This window comes from Acanthaster planci, linkage group LG04 (genome assembly GCF_054643075.1).
Source record: "Acanthaster planci isolate LZ-2023a linkage group LG04, COTS_SCS, whole genome shotgun sequence".
Lineage (NCBI taxonomy): Eukaryota > Metazoa > Echinodermata > Asteroidea > Valvatida > Acanthasteridae > Acanthaster > Acanthaster planci.
Genome location: NC_141780.1, coordinates 5,806,852 through 5,830,247, shown reverse-complemented (window position 1 = coordinate 5,830,247; position 23,396 = coordinate 5,806,852). Strand labels below are relative to the sequence as shown.

Genomic DNA, 23,396 nt, shown 5'->3' with positions numbered 1-23,396 from the left:
CTCTGTATGTATCAGACCAGGCGTTGTTTGGACTTCACATTAAGTTGCAATTAGTGAAGCTTTCAGTACTTTGTAATGATGTGAATTCCTTCAGTAAATAAAATGCAGATAAACTGCGAGAGAAAATCTTACAAATCTAGACTAATTCGTGCATATATGGAAAATTGTCCGTTTAGCAAAATTTTATAGCAATGAAAGTACGACTGTCTTACCAGACGGACGCCAAGCCATCGATTTGCTGTCTGTAAGTACAGATAGGCCACCTGGTTTTTGTTGATCCGGTCAATGATGGAGTTGAAGAAACGCTTTTGGCATCTAAAAGAAAATGAGAATTTAATAGGCCCGTGTCTTAATAGCAGGATATAATGTGAAGGAATGCTCGAGTATAAGGAATGAAAGATCTGGAGAGAGCTGGAAGGAGACTAAAGACCACTGAAAAAGAAAAGATAGGGGCGGGCATTGGAGTGAGAATAGAAAACGACAGGCAAGAAGCGTATACGAAATATTGAGATGCTTGATCCAATCAAGGAAAGAGCTTTGTTTTAATTACCCCTGTCCAAGATTTTTTGTAAAACAGATCAAAGGACTAAGTATTAAGGACCACATTCGAGAGCCCGCCAAGGAAAACATGGGAAGAAAATATGTACATGCAGAAAACAACGGAGGAAAAATGGAACTGAGAACACGCACTTGTAAGCGCGGACAGTCGTAAGTCCGTTGAGAGTCTCAGAGAAGTAGGCAAATATGGGCGATCTGCTGGTGTTATCCAGACGCTGCAATTCCCTGGTAAAACAAAAATAAAGATCATTGAACCAAATATCTTACTCACTGGAACGTAATATACAGAGTTTGCATTCACCCAAGTTAACTTCCAAACGGCCACTGATGACCTTGACTGAATTATGTATTGGTGCACGGTATGAACGAAAACAGGACGGTGATCTGAGTGTAATCTGAAGGGTTTCAGCTATGGTAGATCTATTGCCCCATTTGTTTATCGAGGCGAATCTTTGGTACAGCCTTTTAGACATAGATCTGTACTTTTTAAATAGAATCTTTCAGGCCTATTATATTATAAACTTAAAAGAGGAATTTTTCAGTCATCGATTGAGTTTTGGCGGGAGTCTTTGAAGTCGAGACTACCTAGAATGAAAATTTTTCCCTTCGTTTCCAGCTTCTTTATCTCAGACGTTAAGGTATTTGCTCACCTGGATGACGTCAGGAAATAGCTTTGCAGGAAGTAGTAGGCGATGGCGATTGGCGTGAATAACAGTATGAAGTAAGGCATGACAATGGTGTTAACTATCACAGCGGAAAAGCAGTTCATGAAGCTGCCCACGGCGTTGTTGAACGACTGGGCCAGTTTCTGCAGATTGGGAAGAGTCAAGATATAGACCATACAATTGTTTACAAACACTGGCCAATCGTTTGTATAGTCGGTCCAAGTTTGAAGAAATTTCGTTCTTGGCTAGCGACAGCTTTGCCTCGAAATGCGCACTGTGATACTCAAAAGGTGAAGGAGGGAGAAGTTTCTTATGATAAGCAACGGAATTATTTGTAATTTGGTGTTTAAAGAGCTGTGATTTTTTTTTGTTTTGTACAGACAACAGGCCATACTTTATACTCTGCTACCTAAACTACGGTGACTCGTCAAAAGTCTGTAACCGATTCTGGAGGCAATTCATTGTGATTGTGAGACCATTCAATGCGTTTTGCCGTGGTGGAAGGAACTTGCCCTATTGGCAACATTTCTAGTGAGTCTAATAATGACAGGATTAAAACTCGTCAACTGAACGAGAGTGTCTTGACTGGACGGATAGAGCCTGCAGTCTTGTCATTTTGTCTGTTTTGTCAGGATGACCGGGAAAAATCCTCGTCCTCACCCGTCACGAATACTAGCCGAGCGGCAGGGTTCGGCTCCTTCCTGCGGTTCCTACCACCCAGGAGTATTTGTGAGGCCTACACCCACAGACATTGTTATGTGGCGTGAGCCAAGTCGTTATAGGGGACAGCATAGAGGTTCCGTGTGTGAACGTATGTGAGCGTGGTGTATGCAATTGATGATGATGAAACATTTATTTCAACGCTGTCATTCTTTACAATGTAACCAAACACATTCACATTACTTAAGAACTGAATATATCTGGCCATTAAATTGAGTAACATTACATAACATAGGATTACACATTTGATAAATTAGACGACAACAATAAGGTTTAAGGTTAAGCAGGAACACTTTTGTACCCCAACCCTTAGACAGACAACAACCTTACAATCTAACATAGGATAGAGAAATGACGAAAAAGACAAACCAAACAAATACGAAACAACGCCGCATTAATAGAGCACTAATAAATATGATTTAGGAATATGAGCCAAGCAACCGAGTTCTTAGATCTCTAACAAACACAGATAAAGAAGGTAATGATTTGAGAGAATCATCTAGACCATTCCAGTACAATATACCTTGATGAATAACATCGTTCTTAGCCAATGGAGTTCTGTTAAATTGGGCATACAAGTTTCCCCTCACACTGCTTCAAGTATTATAATTATGAACGTCAGATGCTAAAGCAAAACACAAATTAAAACTGGAAGTAAATTTTGCTTAAGTTTGTACATGAATTTTCCCAGATTAAGTTTGTATAAATGGTTACATTGCAGTAGGTTTAATTTAGCAGACAAGGGAGCAGAATGATCTTACCGAGTCAATATTCATGGTGTCGTTGGAGAACCGATTCAGTATTCGGCCAATGGGTGTGGTGTCGAAGAACCTGGAGTAAGGTACCAAAAATGAAATTTTCCTGTAGGCTTTCTCATCCATGTGAGCAGCAAAATTGTCGAGAAGTCGTGTTCCCAGTATTTGCCTTTTCATTGCTCACAGTGTATTGATGGCTTCAGGCCAACAACTGTAGTGCATGTAATTGTGAACTTTCCAAAAACGTCTGTAGCTAAAAGAAGTCAAGAGTTGGTTTATTTACTTCTCAGTCGTGACAGACATTCATTTATTTTCTTCGGGACGGTAGCGATCTGAAGTTAAAATCGCACATTTTATTGTGGACACGTGTTTCCCAACGCTGAGTAAAAAGCCATTCTGAAGCCGATACAGGCATTTATAGAGAATCGGGTTTTTTTGCTGTCATTTGAGTGCAGAAGCCTCATTCCATAACCAGCACGGTTTTTTTTTTACCTGAGAGGCGCCCTGATCAAATTCCGGAGCATCTCCTGATGAATGGCTTTGGCGGCCACAAGGGATGCCGCTATGAGGGCGCCTGACGAGATGAAACGGACTATAAGACTGGCGGCAGACAAAGCTGCATAACCGGCGAGATAGTAGCTGTCGGAGGATTCGGTCTGAAGGACAAAAAAAGGACAAAGAGGACAGCTAAGCTCTCAGTTTAAACCAGAACCAACTCACTGGAATGTGGCATTTTATACCTGGTGGTTCCGCAGGATTTCCTAGTATTTCAGAAGAAGAAAACTTAACAGAACTGTCAAGAATACACTAACTTCAAAGAAAATTTCGAAGGGGATCAAAGGGACCCTTTTGTGAAAGTCTGTCTTAGAAGCTAAGGCATGTTGAGGGCGACATACATCAAAGCCATAGATTCATAGATTCCCTGCAATGGGAGATATTATTTGATATTTCAGAGAACAGCGTCACTTCTCCCACAAGAAGACATTCTGTGCATAAAGTTAGCTTTTTTAATACAGATATTGGACCGCATCATGACTGTGGATATGAGGCGCGAAAGCAGAAACCATGTCTGGGGAAAACAATCCGATGTCCATGTGGTACATTCAAATGGCAGTTCAGAGTATTATACTTTCATCATTTACATCAAAAGACTTACAATGTTTCCAGGTAGTTTATAATTAGGAACAAAGCCAGACAACACTGACGATCTGTTATGCGTGATTTTGCGTTTGAGTATTTGAGAGATTTCATGATGTCCAAGTTTTCGGCAAACTTAAGCGAGTGTTTGTATATTTCTCATACCCGTGGGTCAAGCCTTGTAGCCACACACTCAACATGTAGTTATTCTCATCGAAAGTGTCAAATCAACATAAGCCTTTGTAAGTTGGCTTAAATCCTATCCGTACACCACTTAGGCTGATGATGCTCGAAAAATCTGCACAAATAGAACTCCAACGGAACACTGGGAAACACAGTGAGAGAGCCGGCGCTCTATTCAGACCTGAAGGTGACCCTCCGTATTAAAGCTAAACCCAACGTAAGTTTTAAGGCTCTTTCAATGCTGTCACTTGCGAAAATTTGGGCCATTTTGGTCAGGGCTTACCTCATTTCCCAGTCCCGCCTCTGACCAATCGGACAGCCAGAAGTTGGTGCCGATCTGAAGACCGGAGAGACCCAAGACGGTCAGAAGAGTGAGCAGGGTCAGAAGCGCGCCCATGTTCTTGAAATAATAGATGTAGATCTTGGCAGAGACCGAGCCTCGTTCCATCTCCTCCTGTTCAATGAGCTTGCCTGCCTCCTTTTCGTCTGGTAGGGGAGGAGAGGGGGGAGCAATAAACGAATTCAACTTTTATTTCGGCATCGCTCATACACCGCCACTTGGAGCTTTCTCGCGGTGTCTGCGCTCATTTGGATAACACTATTGAAAATCTTGTGATCATATTGAGCTGATACAAACCAGATATGTTTCCGGCGCTCTGAATTTCGAAAACGCTGAGAAGGTAGTTACCGGTGCGGTATGGTGCTTACTTGATGTACCGTCCATGCCATGGTTAGTTTAAAATGAATAACCTTTGGCTGCGAACTAACATACTTGCTAGTGATTGTATGTGCTAATGACCGGAGGTTAACTTACAAGACCTCCTTGCTATCCTGTGACTGTATAAACAAAAACGATTGCATGCTTCCACTGAGCAGAGAATAGTTATCTGAGGGAGCATGGAGCTATTATACACCAGGAGTCAGCACATACAGAGATCAAAAGGGTCAATGATGGCCACCGCCAGCACTGCACGTGCTGCAAGGACAAAACGAATTACGCGCCGTTTGCGGGCTACAAGGAATGCTCGGAGTTGCATTTGCAAAGGATCGTGGGTACCGCACATGCGTGTCCGTAACACTTCCGCGTGTTCAATATGGCCGCCTTAAGACGGACACCACCGTCATCGGAGACTTAAATTTCGATAATTTTAGTGATTATTCTGATATTCCAATGACAATGAAAGTCTGGTTACGTCTTGCATCACTAAAAAGTCTCTCAATAACCAGAATTACTAACTAATACAAATTCTCCAAAAATACGCCCAAGAAAACTGAGAGAATGTAGCTGGTCCAGAGGTAAACAAAGAAACATGCAAAAACATGGGAACATTTGTTGTCCTTTCTGTCATTGTCCACAACTGTCTTGGCATGAAACCTCACCACGTTGTCAAATGCATTCCTGCGGCATGTTTCCACCTTCTTTTAACCGTAGGAACCAGTAGGATTGCGACTTATGATATGAATATTGCAGTTCATATTTGGGGTATTTGTTCTCTACGGCCGGAACCGCAAAATGGCATAACGGACTTTAAGAACGTCCGACTTTTTGCCAAATAACCACCGCCGATTCAGAATTTTCGAGCGCATCTGCGAGTATCGCTCGCTGACTCCTGAGGACTACAGAAGAGAACTACGCATCTTCTTCGTGCGTCGTTTCCACCATTAATTTACTCCCGTATGCCGCAGTGAAACACGGTGAGTGTGTGGGTTACCAGCTTCACGGCGGTGGCGATCACTGTGTAAAAAGAATGTCTAGGGTCTTCAGCACTGGGGCAGGTAACCGCACTTTGTCTATATAGGAGCCGGCCGGAGCAGTTAGTCAGTTTACGGTCTGTAGGGACTTCGTTCTAACTCGTTCTGTTTAATAGCTCCATGGCGGGAGAGATGGCATAAACTTCGCATGCATCAAGTTACACTATGCTTTCGCTTAGCTCTCGCAGGCTCGTGGACCGGGTACAGGCTACACAATTATACCGCAGATACACGTACGTATTTCAACCCCGTGTCTGTCCTTACCAACTCCTTCAAATTTCCTGTCAGGTTTGGCGCCTAAGTTTTGGGCTGACACCCGGCGGATGAGCTGGGCCGACTTGCGGCGCAGGGCCTCCCGTTCCAGCTGCGTCTCGGTGCCGCTCTCGCTCTCGCTCTCAATGTCGCTGACCGCCTTAACTGCCTGGTCGTACTCGCTGTACATGTCCGGGTCCGCTGTGATGATGTCATCTAAGTCTCCCTGGGCGGCAATGCGTCCGTCTTTCATAACAATGATCTTTGCCGCAGATCAATATTGAGAGAAAAACCACATATATGATTATTTCAAAATGTTGAATTTCAGAGTTTTTTATCTAAAAAACTGTCTCATCACGTCACCATGACCGACACTTTGGGAACCATTCAGTAGGTACCATAGTATACTCTGCAATGAGTAAGTTATCCGTAAATGGAACGTCACTGGCACCAAAAGTTCGTTTCGACTGGAACTGGATTGTTTCAGTGTTCATGCATATTCAAAGTCTTGGTAACGATGGTTCGTATCCCAACTCAGCTAAGTTTGACACCCTAGGTAGCTCGGGTAGAAACCTTGCTGGTGCAGCACTGGTGGCAGTATCACTGACGATTTGTTGGATTAAAAAAAAGTCTTTCCATTCTGTCTGTAAAAGTTGAAAATGTCCTATTTTTTGTTACAAATGTGCAAGTTTTGTTTACGATCATTTATTCATTTTCGAAGTTTCAAAGATTTCCCAAAATACAAGGAAACAATTGGAGCACACAAAGAAGCGAAATTTCCAAAATGCAAATATGTTTCAGCTCTTCATCTTTTGGGTATGCATCATGAATAGTAGAGGAAAACTTTCCACATTTAACCTAGTAAACGCTAATCCTTATTTCGAAGGGGAAAAGAGCAAATTTAAGGCAACAATTAACAATCAAACATCTTTGCCCCATCCCAAATACGTCGAGCCTCTCCGCCTCACCAGCTCGATTGAAATTGCTACTGACCAAGTCTGCTCTGTTGAGGTACTGGAGCTGATGGGTGACCAGAATGACCGTCCGTTTGTGTCCCATCAGCCACTTGGTGATGCCCTCCTCGAGAAGAGTGCGACCCACGTGGACGTCCAAAGCCGACAAGGGGTCGTCCTGTGCACATGAGCAGAATCACAAACACACACTCTTTCTAGGTTTCTTCACTTTGAAATGCATAATTACGGGGAAGGGGTAAAGCGCGAGGCATCTGGTTCACGTCCTCTCACGTTCCCAAGTTTGGGTCTCTTCACGAGACCAGTCTTGAGTAACAGCATGAACAATGCTTGTGTCGCAGTTAATTTCAATAGCTTTTTACCTGCCTTATAACTTTTGATGGACTAGGAATGGACACGCAGGAGACTTACAACACGGCTCTGGCTGCTTTCTGTTCACTTTATTTACAAAACACTGCTAAGAAGTTTTAAAGCCCACATTACCAGAACAACAATGCTCTTGTGAGAGTACATAGTCCTGGCCACGCTGACTCGTTGTTTCTGTCCACCGCTCAGGTTAATTCCCTTCTCTCCAATCTCAGTCTGATCTCCAGCAGGTAGGATATCAATGTCTGGCTTCAGGGCGCAGGCATCGAGGACACGTTTGTACCTACAAGAGAATTTTGTCTTTTACACTTCTCCAACCTCCCTGAAAGTGTTGCAACGCTTCTGAGGATTTCCGTTGTCATTTTGGAAAGCAATTTAACTTGAAGTGGAAGCCATATTTTCACTCTCAGTTTCTATAATTCACAATTGACTTCACAGTGTCAGGATGGTACATGTATGCTCGGAGGTTCAATGATATCCCAGACCAGGCAGGAACTACGTGCCCTTCATGTGTTGCAACACAGATAAAGGTCACAACTACCGTAGTTGACCACAGTGGTCACTTTACGCTAGTCCCTAAGACATTTGGTGCCTTCTTAACCTCTTTTGCGTATATCATGAAGTATGCGAATATACTGGGTCCAATTTCGTAGAGCTGCTTTTGCACAAAATTTGCTTAATCGTGAAAAAACCTTGCTCGACAAATCAGGTTACCAGCCAAAACTCCATGTGGTGTATGTTGTTTTGGAATGGTATTCACCTGTGTTTTGGTTAGTATGACAATCACATAGATTTTGAGCTGGTAACCGTTGTTTTTAAAGCACATTTTGTGTTTAAGCAGCTCTATGAAATTGGCCCCAGAACTCATCCGAGAGCCCAGCTAGAATAACGAGCATATATATAGCCTTTGGCGTCAATTTATGCGTAGGTTACATAAATTAGATGTAGGGACAGAAGCACATATTATACCAACCTCTTTTGACATTTTTAAGCCAGGGTAGAGGGAAAAGGAAACAGGGGAATAACTTAAAACTGACTACTGAACAGCATTTCTGACTGTTGTCTGTCTGGTAAGGGTATTATAAAAATTATCATGATTGATCGAAAGTCTCAAGAGAACCCTGTGGAACTTTCAAACTCCACCCTGGCAGTTTTTTTTAGTTCTTTCAGACTCCGACCCCGGCAAGCTCGGTGGTCGAGTGGTTAAGACATCTGCACTAGTAAGCAGGAGGTCGTGGGTTCGAGTCCCACTCGAGTAAGCTTGTGAGGTTTTTTCGCAAGCTCTCGGACAAGCACTGAGCATACAGTGCTTATTAATATACGTTGGGTAAGGGCAAAAACCGTTATATATATAATCCACCCTGGGATGTTGCATCTGTGAAGTGATTCATTGACTTCTTCCCTTAAGCAAGTCTTAAAAGGTCTAATCCAACATAAGTATAGCTGACCAGCATGACCATGGGGCATTTTGCCCAACTCTCAACCCAAAATGTTACCTAGAATCTGGTGGAGCGTCCCTTTTAAAACTGACCTGTTGGCGTTGTACGTCTCCGAGAAGAGTATGTTGTCACGCATGGTTGCATTCAGAAGCCAGGCCTTCTGTCCAGCATAGGCAATCGACTCATTGTCACTGTGAGGTGGAAACAGTACGAAGCAAACGCTGCACACGTTACTTAGATATCAAATTGATAAATATACTTTGTAAAATCATTTTCATAGATTAAAAACTCAAGGCACTGAGGGTTATTCGCGAATTGAATGTCGAACGTAACACATTTTGTTTTTCTTTTGTTGTGTTTATGTTCTCCTTTTTTCGCAGTATAAAGAGAGAATCAAAGGCGTTACTGCAAATGCAGTTTTTATTTCCAACATCCTCGGGGCATACCCGATCTGAACTTGGCCGGAGACTGTAGTCATTTCACCCAGCATTGCAGCGAGGATGGACGACTTCCCGCTGCCCACAGAACCCACCACCATCGTCAATTTACCTGAGGGGTTGGTATAAACACAAAAAAAACATCCCAAGGTAAGAATCGTCAGAGTGGTCTCGGTGATCGGACAACAAACACTCACGTGGAAACACACGACAGGAAAATGGCCCTCATGCAAAGATTAAGGCTTAGCACCACGTTTTGAAGCTTTGTTTCATTTCTGGAGAAATGACCCTGCTCTCCTAACAATAGTCATGAGAGCTGCGATTTTTGCCTGCCTGGCGATGAATAAGAAATAAAGAATGCAAGGTGACTTTACAAGGAATCATGAAAAATGGAAGTGTACTCTAAATTAGCTTGAATTCACTGGGTCATTTACCCTAAACCGTTTTCACAGTGTCTAATCATTATTTACTGAAAAAACGTTTCTTCCCTTTGGAACTGTGTGCGAGTAAATTGTGTAATTTTCGAAATCTCTAAATAGCTCACTTTTTATAGTTGAACTTTCACATTATTATCGAAGAGATTGAGAGGAGCATTCCAAAGATCTTTGACCCATAGCAATCGCAACAGGTAGTCAAGACTTACCTTTCGGTATTTCAACATCGATGTCACTGAGACAGGGCTGGGAACCTTCGGGATCCCAGAGGAAATTACCCCTCGAGATCTAGAGAGAAAACATCATAAGAAATTATCGTGACTGATATTCAAGCAACAGGTGTCTGCCTCAACGCATTTGCCTGATTCTCACATTTTGACAAATATACCACCGGCTGCAGTATATCTGAACAATTACATATTGCAGTTACTATGCACAATACAACGGGCCTAAAAAAAAAGATGTAGCATAAAACATTATGTTCCGAAGCAGCAACCAGTTTCCTGCAAGTAAAGTTCCATTCAGTTTCTTGGCGATTTCACTGGGTCCCAACTCTTGATACCATTTAAGGGACCCTTTCTTGGAAGGACATCCATTTGTCTGTGCTCTTGTGGCGCGGATTACACACGATCCGAACGCACGCAGGCAAGTGTGTATTTGCCTGCAACTGGGGACCCCCTATTGTTCCTCTTTTGTTTGTACTCTAACTTTTTTAGAAAACCGCCCATATGTTTTGCACACAGTTTTCAATCGGGGATCCTCTGTCAATCGGGGACCTTATTGTCCTGTATTGTTCAGTGTCCCAAATTGCATGCAGAAACAAACTCAGACTGACAGACCCAGTTGGCACACAATGGCGGTTTAACCAGTGAAGCTGTACTGGTATATGCCCACTTGATGGTTTCTGCGCAAGCACCGAGCACATCAGCGATCAAAATAATTTCCGCTTTAACCGTGCCTAGAACTCCATATCATCAGATAGCTACGCTACTGCAAACTCAGAAACCAGTTTAAGAGTGCGAAATCTGAATGTCTTTCGGTAAAATAAACGAGGCTTTTACAGTTATATGCCAGTTCTTCGAAACTTGGAAATAATTTATTACCGTATCAATAATGCGCGACAGGTGGCGGGCTAATGAGCAAAACTCCATGTCGATAGTGCATGCGACTTCCCCTTGAATAGAGCATACTTCAAGGCTACAGATTTAGGCAGGATAAGGCCAAAAATAGTTTGGCTCTGGTCAGGCTGATGTTCGGAATTGATGTGGCGACACAGCCTTTTTCCCCTCCTCCAGGGTTGGAATGTACAGACAGTTCCAGATGAACGTTGTTGAGTCATGGGACTAGACCAGTCTTATTTATGCTGAGCTTTGGCCGTGTCCGAAACGGACTTCCAGAGCTACGGCAAGGTCTCTTGTCTGCGCGTCTCCACGCATTTCCAATGGACCGAAGACCTAGACCTAGCTCTAGACAACAGATACGGATGCAGCCTTATTTATGGTTATTAGCTGACAATAAACAACTCCGTACCCATAGTCTGCTATCACTGTTCATCGATTTCGACAGGATCTATCGCCCTGAGTAAATGATCCGGTTGCCAGCAAAAAATGTTGAGGCAATGCGGCAACAGAGGGCGCGGAGGAAAAAACGATCGTCGAGCATGCTTGAAATCAACGCGCGCGCTGACCAAAGACGACAAAAATTTTGGGCCTAATATTGCCTTTAGAAACTGAATTTTCCAACAGAAACTAAACTCAAAACAACAGGGAGAAAAAAAGTACCATCCAGTTGAACCCCAGACATTCTCCACAGCTTTCCGTTTTCCTTACAAACTAAACCACAAGAGCTCACCTCACCGTCGGGCCGAAATCCTTCTCCCCTCCCGCCTTATTTCTCTTTTTTCTATTTTTCAATTTTGTTTATTTATTTTGGGGGGGACATGCCCCTTATCTTACAAAATCCTGTTGAAGCAAACTTTGCCCAGTAGAATTTTGCTGTAAAAGCCTCGATAATTAAATCAACAGCAACGGTAGTGGAATCGTTTAGAGGTATTGATCCGAACCTTGATAGCCACTTTGGGGTCCAAGGGCTCCATCTTTTCCAGCCCCAAGGCCTTACGTAGGGCGCTGGAGCCGTAGTCCGTCTTCGGTGGCTTCTTGGCGTCGTCCAGGAGTCCCGTCTTCTCGTCTTGCTCTTCGTCTGCCTCATCGGCGCTGCTAGTCTGATGGAAGATCGCAGGCTGCGCTGACTCAATCAGTGGTTTCTTTGTTTCTCCATTCTTGAAAAAAATATGATGGAAATAATACATAAGATGGCCTGTCTTGTTTGTTATATAAAACATTATCTTTTAGGTGGTTAACACTTGTAAAGAATTGTCTCTGGATCACTCCCGGGCGATCATGTCTTTACAATACATTTTGTTAGTATTGGTATAACTACCTTATGTTTAGCTGAAATGACTTTGCATGAAGTAACCAACAATTCAAGTAATTTCAGATCAAATCTCTGTTCAAAGAAAACTGCCACACCATTTACAGGTTTTTTTCTGTTCACTTTTTGTAAGTGATCATATACTTTTATATTTATAAAAAGGATTAATTTGAAGCCCAAATACGAATACATTTACTTACCTTATTTTTTAAGATAGGCTTTTGTCCTGTGAGCTTAAATATCGGACTATTTCATTTTCGTAGAGCGCCTCGACCTCTAAATAAGATGTATATTCATGAACATGCGAAATCTTTTCACCAGTAGAACGACTTATTTAGTTGAAGTCTTGTCCTTTTATACTATGTCTGAAAAGGAGAACATACCTTTAAGAACCGAATTCGCGTAAAATTTTCCGGAGATCTTTGGAAGTACTCTTACAATCCTCATGCCTACCTCTATGCACTCCTCTCCTTCTTCCGGCTCGTCAGTGCCCTCGCCAATACCCTCTACCTCGGGCGCCACTAAGAACTCGGCCAGTCGCCTGGTGCTGACCACGGCGTTGACCAGGAGGAAGAGGGTAAAGGGCAAGAGGAAGAGCGGCACGGCGAGCTGGTTGAATAGGGACAGCGAAGCGAAAGTGACGTCCGGGGTCAGGATGCTGCCAGTCAGCGGGGTGTAGATCCCGAAAGCCTGTAAGTCGAGCAACACGCGACAAACATGACGTTGAAGTCTGTCGAAGTCGAAAGGTTTTAAGTAAGGCATGCCAAACTTTAGGGAAGGCTTACAGATGTTGAAGGCCTGCATATATACAACATCAAATGCCAAACGGGACTGAACATCTGTGGATGCCAAAAGCTGGCAAGTACACCTAAAAGACCTAGAAGGCAAATACACCTGCTCTTGGGTTAGGAATTTTGGATCTATTAGCAACAGCGGATACTAATTGATTTCTGCTTTCTGGTGACATCCTTTTTTTTTCTGTCCACTTAAATGATGACGTCAGTTTGGGTGTTCATAAATGAATATATTGTGTTGTAGTTTACCTTATACGAGCTCTCATATAATATTCATAAGGGTTTGCTAGTTTATTATTATAATCGGATTTTTTAAATTCAAATCAGGTTCTCTTAAATTTCGTTGTTTTTTTTTTTAAATACTGACGGTAAATTGGTTTAATGATCTTTTCCAAAGCAAGCAAATTTAGTTTTATGCGAATGAATTCTCCACTATTTGCAAAATCAAACACATCGTCATTTCAATAAAAGGTTTTTAAATCCAGTAAATCGATTAAATTCAAATTCTGGTCTTGAATAATCCCCTAAAACATTGTCCATGCCCTTAAAAAATACATACAAAACAGCGCCTAGATAAACCTGTAGAGTACAGACGGGTCTCAACATGTGAAAGAGAGATACAGGTACCACGTAAAGTGCCACGTTTTAAACCCACACTCTATTTTAAGCCAGGAGCTGAGTGAAAACACCATCAACCATACATGTGATTACTGTTAACCTGTCATTGTCGATGGACCCTTTGCCAATTATTTTCAATCTCCAAACTCTAGCACTAAATGAATTTACCGAACGTACGATGTGTCTGTCAAATAAGGTTTTGAAAAAGTATGAATATAAGTGCTGAAGCAGGCAGCCAAGTAGATATGCAGCGAAGCAATGACCACGTTTGCAAAAAATCACAATTTCGACTCTATAGTCCAGGTCGATCTTCAGATTAGTGTATACTTTCTTCTCAAGATTCAGTGACCCATCAGCTAACGGCTATAAGAATCCATATTGTACCATCTAGTTTCTCAAGCTTAGTTACCACCAGCGTGCCGTTTGTTTTAGCGCTTTTGGTGGGGCTCGGAAATGGACTCAAGTAGATCTACGACCCAAAACAAAAATTTAATGATGGCAGCCTTAATACGAAATTCTTGAAAACTGAGGCCGTGTCCGAAACGGGCTTCCAGAGCTACGGCTAGTTCTATTGTCCACGCATTCCCAATGGAGCAAAGGCCTAGACCTAGCTCTAGACAACAGATTCGGATGCAGCCTTATACACAGTGTACTTACAACGAGGGTAACGACCGTCGGGGTACCAGCCGTGAAGAATACTGTAAGGAATAAGACATGACTACCATTATTGTTCATTTCGTTCAGCCATTTCATTGACAGTAAAGACCGCGCCTGATATACTTGTCCACAAACATTATTCAGTTTTCAACAGACCAGTGTACAAATTGCTTCAACTGTTAGTTGATCCGGGAAAGCCTACTGGCAATAGTATACCCAACAGTGGAAGTAGTCGATAAATTCACCAGTATCGAGGCAAAATGTCAATTGGCTGATTTCACAAAACTGCACTAATTTTAAAGACTTTTTCTTGCATCTTTTCTTCTGAAATATATTTTAATTAACAGTCATCATAGATTTAAACTGCCTTTCGCAGTAACTTTTTTTCGGGATTCATTGACGTTTGAGCAAGAACTTTTCTTAAGAAGGACAAAGTGCCAGAGCCACGTATGATTGCACTATTTTATCGAGGCGTTTTGAGAACCAACTGAACTAATTCTACTCAATCATGGGTGTAGAATTACGAGTGTTACTTGTATCTTTTTTAACATCGACAGCAAAGTCAGGTCAGACACGCTCTCTGATGTTACTCGGACAGTCTCCTTATGGAGACATTTCACCATGACTCACTGGTGAAGACTAGCCCAGCACTGGCGTTGAGTAAGGAGCGTAGCTCCTTCTCGCGGACGACCTCTACTCCTTTGCAGTACAGGTCCTCCCACGCGTACATCTTGAGAAGCTTGATGCCCTGAAGCAACTCGTTGACTTGCTTCATGCGTCCGTCCGAGTTTTTCTGTGAAAAGAGTGGGTTGGGGGAGGTCGGTGATGGTCTGTCCAGCGGATCTGGGGCCAATTTCATAGAGCTGCTTAAGTGCAAAATTTGCTTCAGCGCAAAAAACCTTGCTTGAAAGACGAACGTTACCAGCTCAAAATCTATGTGATTGTCATACTAACCAAAAGACAGGTGAATACCATTCCAAATCGATATACATCGCATTGAGTTTTGGCTGGTAACCTGATTTGTCAAGCAAGGTTTTTCCATACTTAATTAAGCAAATTTTGTGCTTAAAGCAGCTCTATGAAATTGGCCCAAGCTGCAACAGGGTCTCCAAGTTCGATGAGATAAAAAAAATCACAGTCCTTCTATTTTAAGTACATACACATGTGTTTGAAGCAGTTCAAAATTGATTGCAAAATAAGAGAACGCTGAACGACGAAGCAAAGGTGACCGTCGTGCTTGAAGGAGTAACTACGATTTCATGACTTTTGGCGACAAAAAGAAAATCACTCAATATGCAAATTCAGTTTTTCTTTTCTTTTTTTTTTATCAGATATCAGTTGGCATTTGCAAGCACACTGCTTTAAGAATTGACTTCACACACGAAAATTCTGGTCTGACAACTGAAACTCTGAATACTCTGAAACTCTGAAAACAATGCCAGGACTACAGGAACAACGAGGGGGCAGATGCCCCTTCCCCGCGGAAGTACGTGTCCCCAGGTGCCCCCATCCTATTTGAAATTTTGTAATAATAAACAGCCTATATAAAATAGGTATACAAGTATACAAGCCACGGTTACACGCCCGTGTGCCCTCTCAGAAATTTCACCCTGGTTACACCACTGATAACAGTTTCCAGGTTATGTGAAGAAATATTGGTGTATCTCAACACAAGGCCTATGTCCATTTTTTTATTAACTCACTCCAACGTGTAGGCTTGTACTAAAAAAGACATCTTTCACGTCGATATGTGACCATGTTGAGCAAACAAGCGTCAGCCTCAAGAGAAAGAGAACCCCGGTTTACCCACACACCCCCGGTCCCCCCACGAATCTGGATCTTAATCACCCCCATCCTACCAAGAGTTCTTTCTGGGCCTTGCTGATCGACGTAGCGATCTTGACCTGGATGGGGAAGACGAGAAGAAACACGGACGCCCCAATCAGCGACGACACGCCCATCTGCAGGTACAACAGGATCAGGATGACGACCACCTGCAATGACACGAAACCCCCCAAAGTATCACATATATATATCTCCTCTGAGGGGCAGGGAAGCAGTCGCAAAGAAAGTGGGGACGGTAGGGGGGCTACTTGCCTCCACCTAAACATGTCACCTTTTTTTTATTAATTCATTTTGTATGAAATGAACGATGGTATCACCTTTCCTTGGAGGAGGTGATGTTGTGAATAAAAAGGTGAATAAAACCAGTTTGGAATATCAATTAGGAAACATTGCAATTTCAAACCCGAATTCGGAAGCTTTATGCTCTGCTTTAGCAAGGCAGAATTCCTGGTGGTTTTTAATGATTGCTTGTGGGCCCTGGGTAATCAGCACTTGCATAAAATTTGAACAACTTGCTTGGAAATGTTTGTATATTAAGAAGAGCAGCTTGTGAGCAGAGTTGTGACATGAGGACATGTTTGATTCGGTGTGCGATGCCGTTCTGTGTCTAAAATAGCCAGTTGGGGGCACGAATCGATCAGAAATGGCTTAGTGATAGTGTCTCGGGTGACACAACAGAAGGCTCAGAGTTAGATGAACCTTTTCGTGCGTAAACGCGCATGCGGACTTTGGAACCAAAACGGCCGCGATTCTGAAGTCACAACAGAATGGATGAGAGGGCGCCCTCTGCCACTATACCTGCATGGGTATGGACCACAAGTAGTTGATAGTCTGGAACATGAAGAGGACGTTCATGGCGTCCGTCGACATGTGGTTGGTAATCTGTCCCACCGTCATCATGCCTCCGGTGGTGGCGTAAGTGGACAAGCGCAGGGCCTTCTGGTACACCAGTCCCTGCAAGATTAAATCGAGAAACGAAAAACTCAGGTTGTTCTAGTTTGTCATTTGGGGTAAACATGAAAAGTATAGAGTACCGAAGTGTGACGTCACTGTGAACCAGAAAGTGCAGTGCAACGAACGGAGTACGCGCACGTGTAGGTTCACGCGCTGGTTCTCGCGCTAATGCCTTTTACACACTAATTGGGCGCGTGACGTATTCACTTCGGTACTCTATTAGGTTGTACAAAGTTGAACAAACAAATCCCCAAAGTTGTTGTAAATGTCAGCTTGACCAAGTGCAATACAAAACGTAAGGAAAGCTGATTAAAGGCAGGGCACTTGTCAGGGTTTTTTTTAATTACTAATTGTTTTCAACGAATATCTTAGGAAGAAGGTGAAATAAAACTATCATGAAATTTGGTTCATAACTTTTAAGTATCTGTCGCAGCACAAGAATGATCACATACAAAGTGCGCCATCACACCATACACCTTCTTTGTTCCCCCACACATACGGTTTTTAATGTTCCCGAGGATGGCATCGCTTTCTAGTAAAGATGGCCGACCTGTGGCCAACAGAACCTACCTGCAACGCCGCCCGCACGTTCATGCTCTGTAGGATTGCCCGATGCATATGGCCCTGACCGCAGACAATCTTGATGCAGTAAGCGCAGAACAGCGTCCCTACCAACACGAAGCCGTTATCGAAGAACTCATCGAACGTCACAAGGTGGGGTGCGGCCTATGGAACCAAGTGATGATATCACAAGGACGCAGAATGAAGGAATACAAAAGAACGTGGGCTGATGCTTACCTGTCCATTAGCTAGAGGAATATTGATTTCCTTCATTTAAATGTGTCTCCTGCAAAACAATCACTTTATAGGCTTTTGAAAACAATTTAGAGCTCGTAGAAATGTTCTGATCGGGTCAGTAGGCTACGCTTATCTGAGAAAAGAATGTGGATCTTATAAGAGAGGGCTGTTCTAAAGTTGGTTCGTCTTGCGTTTTTCCACCTGTTTCACAACAAATAGATTTGTGCGCTGTTAACAACTCTCCTCTTCACTTGAGTTTGCTTTTGCTTACCGTTTTCTCATATCCACCATAAGCGAGAGTGGAGACATACTTTGTCAACCCAGCGATTACAAGGGGTCCAACGAAGCCGCAAAAGTCAGCTGCCAGCTTCAACACACCAGCCCCGAACAGCTTAAAGCCGTAAACTTGAAAGTACAGCTTCCACAGTGAAGGGATCGACCCGGGATTCTTTGCGCACTTGTCCTGTAACATAAGAGTTGAGTTGAGTTAGGTGGGTTGGGTTGGGCTAGGTTGAGTTGGGTTGGGTGGGTTGTGTGGGTTGGGTTGGGTTGAGTTGGACAAGACATTCACAAAACAGTGAATATACTATCATATGCCACCTACCAATTCAATCTTCAGTGCCTTTTTAAATTCCAGGAAATTGTAGTTGGCTTCGTGTCGTTCAGGAATGTCTCCTAGGTCCTCCAGCTCTAGCGGTCTCCTGTAGCCTAGAGACATCAGCCAATTGATCCACCAGAAGAATTGCTGTGATAGGAAGTTGACGTAGTAGTACATGAACTCCATGTCCGGATTCATTAGATCCTTCGGGAACGGATCCGGTCCGCTGCGGCACAATCCAAACACCTGGGAAACGGAAACATGCGTGAGTAAATATAAACCTGTCTGTCACAAGTTCCGAGAAAGGGACTTTAACTATAGGACCCCGTTGTGCGAGAATTTTTTCTCCAAGAGTGCTGACCCTCGCGACTTAGGAGTTTGTCCATTTAAACTACACCCATTTGGCATTGCTTAATACTTAACATGTCGTTCTTATATCTTGATACCTTATATATGACAATAATAACTTTCTACACAAATAGGCAAGCACGTCGATTCTTCCCATGTGTGTATTGAAATTAGCGCACGGTGTATTACCCTGACTCTGATGAGGTTGAGGTCGCACAGGATGAAGACGGCGTAAGAAATGATGATCAGCATGCAGATATCAAACCGCATGACGGTAACGTCAAACAGGCCTGTCTGGTAGAGGTTAAGGAGTCGCAGCAGTTCCACCAGCAGGCCCAGGATCCAGTAGATGAGCAGGAGGAAGTCCATAGTGGGAAGCTCCCACAGCTCCATGTGATGGTAGTAGATCAGCGACACTACCGCGCCCAGCATGGCCGTGGCGGCTCCCGCGTAGAGGTGCGGCTGGGTACCCAGGTCCAAGGCCAGGTAGGTGGCGTCGGACAGCAGTCCCTCCCCCACGGCGGCCATCATGACAAAGAGCAGGAGCAGGCTCACTATCCAGCGGATTGTGTGGCCCGGCATGTAGATGATGTAGCGGGTGTTGTACCCTCGGTAGCTGGAGCAGACGCTCACGCCGAAGAGAATCAAGGAGGCCAGCACCACGAATCCGGCATGAGGGATGATTGCCACCGCGTCCACGAAGCAGGTGTTGTTGACGCCCTGCTCAATGACATTTGGCGACGACCCCAACACGTAAGAGTTGTTCTTCCCACAGAACCATTCCCACATTGGATCCATGTTGACGTTGGCTGCAGGAGAATTCATTAAAAATTACTGAGTTGTGTTATTTCTATATCTATTAGAGACATGCACTTGTCCTGTCAATGGACTAAATCTTTTAGGAGTCAACTGTTAAGCAAAGTCGAGTTTTATACGATGAACACGTAATCTAAGCTCTAGGCATAAATCGTTCCATTTCAAACCTTACGATTACCCATGGTTAGTACTGCTTTTGTGAAAGTGCAACACTCATTCGGATTATTCTTTCTATACATAATTATGATCACTTTTGGTCTGTGCATTTTTAAGACGGAGGTAGTTTGAGACATCGAACGTCGGGCACATGGACCTGTGAAGTCCCCAATGTTTACCGCTATCATTATGCTGAGGGGAAAAAGCTTCAAATCAATAAGCACACTCCAAATTATACCAGGCACGAAATGGGACAGAGGGGTCCCCCCTAACAAGTCCAATCCCATACACACTCCAGCCTATATTGTCACTTAACACATCCCCCCTAGATGTCTGAAAAGAATTCCTGTGTTACGAGTGTAATAATGACCAACACAAAGACAGGGGGAGGGTTCTCTCTGTCCCATAGTTTGCTTTACAATTTTGCTCCAAATATAATCGAGGCGAAAACAATTTTGTGTTTCTTTTTATGCGTCTCCAAGTAAAACACACCCTGTACCACATTTACCAAGACATTCCCAAATGCGAAGGTAAAGTTCGTTTTGCAGCTTATGCTTTTCATTTCCCTGGGCATCAGATACTGTCGATGTCATGGGTTAAAAAAAAATACAGCAGTACCTAGCAGATAAAAATGCACGGGAGCACAGAAAACCCGTTAGCTTTTGAACTCTTACCTACTCTAAACTTTGTGTGTCTTAAGAGTTCCAGTCTGTTTGCTCAGTCAGATAACCTATGAGCCAGTAAGCGGAGGTCTTTAAATCCCTCCCCCCCCCCGTTAAGTGCTCGCAACTAACAAAATCGTTACCATTATGTAGGTTTTTTTTTTAATTAAAGGAAGATACGCTTGCCCAGCAGCGAGTTGTATTAATCTTATCGGGGGAATAAAGTCCAGGTTAGGGCCAAGTTCACGCACACCATTCAGAGGTTCTTAGATAAGAGAGACCTAGCTCAAACACAGCCCTATAATTGTTACAATAATTCATTGGAAGGGAGCGACGAGAAAATCAGAGCTGGCAATGTGTGGAAATCACACGAGAGAAGTTGACACCTCCTCCCCCCGCCCGCCATATCATTGTAAATTGTTACATTAATTGCAGATTTTACGATAGAGTACATGTAAAACGAATTAAAAGGTTTAAATAAAACGAATTAAGTGATACTAAAGACCAGATTTGTACTTTTCACGCTTATTAATCTTTAGATTTTTGTTCTGTGTTCAAGGCTCATTGCCTTGGGAGGATCCTATTTCAAAGGATCTTTTGGCATTGGTCAAATATGAGTGAATCTAAGTTTGACCTTTGATTTGAATTTATAACAAACGTGGTTTTATAAAAAAAAAATTCGACATCGTTGTGGGTAAATACCCAGCACTTAACCAATAGGTTTTCCGGGACCATTTTAAAGAAGGAGGGTGGAATTCCATCCACCAAGACCCGACATTGACTCATCGTTCATTATCATTCACATAAAACATTTGGTGTAAGAACGCAGTGAAATTCCATTTGAATCTAACGCACGGTTTTGATGTTGTAGTCATCTTGTTTACCTGCCTCTTACGTGAAGGCCCACGTGCATTGTGTCGGGGGACATGGGCGATCTTCATAAAGTTGTGTTTAAATGACGGTAAGACATTACTGGAAATGAGGGCTCGATTACCGAAAAAAATGCTCTGTGACAATACCAGGGAAGTTTTGGTGGAGTGAGGAATTCTACGCCGTTCTTCTAAAGTTGAAATAAACCAAACTTCCTCTTTGTTATTTAAATATTGGTGAAATTGCAGGAATATATGTTAAGTGGAGAGATAAGACAATGAGACAAAACAAGTGGATAAGCTTGATGACAGTAATTGTATTAATTGAAGGCAAACCTAAGGACAAGGAACTACAGAGCCAATTCATAGTACATTTAGCTGATGAATGCATTGTTTAATAAACAGTAGAATTGCTTGTAATAACAGTTCGTCAAATAATATTTCGTATCAGTTGTTCAACAATAATTGTTCAACTGTTGTAAAAAAAAAAATTGAGAAAGATGAAGAAGTTCAAATCAAAGCAGTTTTCTTTCCTCTTCTTTTCCTTTTTATTTTTTTATTTGTTATTTTTTTTGCTCTCGGCAAAGGAGAACAGACTATTTTCTAACATTTATTCTTTTGCATCTCAGTCTGACGTATCAGAAATCTTACATGACCATGTATACGGCTTAGCCGTATTTAACACCGGTATCTTAAAGCAAAACCGAGGTTGTGAAGTCTGCCTCGCAAAAATACGTGTATTAAATACGAGCGTCCATTTTCATATGTTAAAAATTAAGAAGTGCAGATAAATGTGAGATTGTATTTGAGGTCAAATGTATTCCTGCCAATTCAACAACGAACTTGAATTTCACGGTTTATCTTCTATATGTACCTTCGTTTGCTGTTTTTCATTTCCTCTAAAATCCAGCATTTGATAAAAATCAGTAGAAACAGTATCAACGAAATCAAAATAATGAAGGCATTTCTACAACAAATTAAATCCAATAAATCCAATGAAAAAGCTTTCAGCTTCTGAGACCACACCCCTCATGCATATCGAGAGCAAACTGTGGTTAAGAATGGTTTTATGCATGTAATTCTGAATGCATCAATAATGAAACAAAAATGCTTATCTGTGATCTGATTAACACTACGACGATTCACTTTTATAATAAGTTGCCCCCCCTTTGGAAAAATTTGTACACGCCCTCCAGTAGTTTAAGCAAGCTTTTGTGTCTGTGTCTGAGGCACCTTGAAAAGAGAGCCGCAACTGTTTGGTTGTGCTATTAATTGTGAGAGGAAATCGTTTGATTTCAATTGCAAAATAAAAATAATTTCTTTTATTTGTTTACCACATTTGATGAATCTTTCTTGCTAAAGTAACAGATGTAACTTACGTTTGATGCTCCTCAAAAGACGGTCAACTGGCAGTGAGTTAGGCACCTGATGCAACGCAGGGAGTTGCTTACGGTCACACTATAAAAAACGGTTGGATTACTTTCTCGCCAAGTAAAATGATTGTTGAGGCGTGAGCAGGGACCATGCAGCCCTTAACTCAGCCACTGCAGTCGCTCCCTGTTTTTCGGCTTAACAACTCCCATCTCCGGAAGCGTGCTAGCGGGCTGACCTGGAGAGAAGCAACTGCGTTCCCAGTCCTGGGCAACGCGCTACTTGTCTCGGGGTATCGGACTTTGAAACGTTCCGATTTTTTTTTATCTCGTTCCAAGTTCAAAGCCAAGCTGAGACACCATGGGTTTGATTTTGTTGATTTAATTCTCAGAGGTAACTGGAGAATGCACTTTACTGTACTTACCACTGAGTGGCATCTTATCAGTTGGAGGCCGGCATTATGGTTCTTAACGTTAGTGCATAGTATGAAGTTTGGATCTCGCAACGTTGACTCTTGGACCGTATCTATACGTAATGTGCAAGGGTAATGGGTCTGTAAGACACGGCTACGGATGTGGACGGTGGAAAAGGCTAGAGTGTAGTTTACATTTTGTCAAAAATTAGCTAATGATAAATATTAGGCTATCCATATTTGGGATTTGAGTTCAATTCGAAAACCAATGCAATGAAAACAGAAACCTGATATAGAAAATAACAACGACGACTTTAAGAATAGCGTGAAACATTACTCATTAACGTAGGATCAATAGCGCTGAAGCGACTGTTAATTCTTTTTTCTTTCCACAGATGA

At 42.6% G+C, this 23,396-nt stretch overlaps 1 protein-coding gene across 1 annotated transcript in view; it reads right to left on the bottom strand.

The window, feature by feature from the left end:
- The window catches only part of LOC110974304 (ATP-binding cassette sub-family C member 9-like), a 29,138-nt gene extending 6,288 nt beyond the window's left edge, over positions 1-22,850 (bottom strand). The window contains exons 1-23 of the mRNA XM_022225851.2: positions 22,594-22,850; positions 18,901-19,520; positions 18,370-18,609; positions 18,037-18,228; positions 17,538-17,693; positions 16,812-16,967; positions 16,028-16,162; positions 14,799-14,961; positions 14,169-14,209; positions 12,553-12,789; positions 11,732-11,947; positions 9,879-9,957; positions 9,245-9,347; positions 8,891-8,989; positions 7,477-7,642; positions 7,016-7,153; positions 6,035-6,284; positions 4,302-4,504; positions 3,191-3,354; positions 2,705-2,774; positions 1,209-1,366; positions 691-783; positions 213-315 (exon numbers count right to left, since the gene is read on the bottom strand). Of these exons, the coding sequence (XP_022081543.2) occupies positions 213-315; positions 691-783; positions 1,209-1,366; positions 2,705-2,774; positions 3,191-3,354; positions 4,302-4,504; positions 6,035-6,284; positions 7,016-7,153; positions 7,477-7,642; positions 8,891-8,989; positions 9,245-9,347; positions 9,879-9,957; positions 11,732-11,947; positions 12,553-12,789; positions 14,169-14,209; positions 14,799-14,961; positions 16,028-16,162; positions 16,812-16,967; positions 17,538-17,693; positions 18,037-18,228; positions 18,370-18,609; positions 18,901-19,509 (3,771 nt within the window). The 5' untranslated portion in view covers positions 19,510-19,520; positions 22,594-22,850. The remainder of the gene's footprint in view (positions 1-212; positions 316-690; positions 784-1,208; positions 1,367-2,704; positions 2,775-3,190; positions 3,355-4,301; positions 4,505-6,034; positions 6,285-7,015; positions 7,154-7,476; positions 7,643-8,890; positions 8,990-9,244; positions 9,348-9,878; positions 9,958-11,731; positions 11,948-12,552; positions 12,790-14,168; positions 14,210-14,798; positions 14,962-16,027; positions 16,163-16,811; positions 16,968-17,537; positions 17,694-18,036; positions 18,229-18,369; positions 18,610-18,900; positions 19,521-22,593) is intronic.
- Between the last annotated feature and the right edge of the window lie 546 nt (positions 22,851-23,396).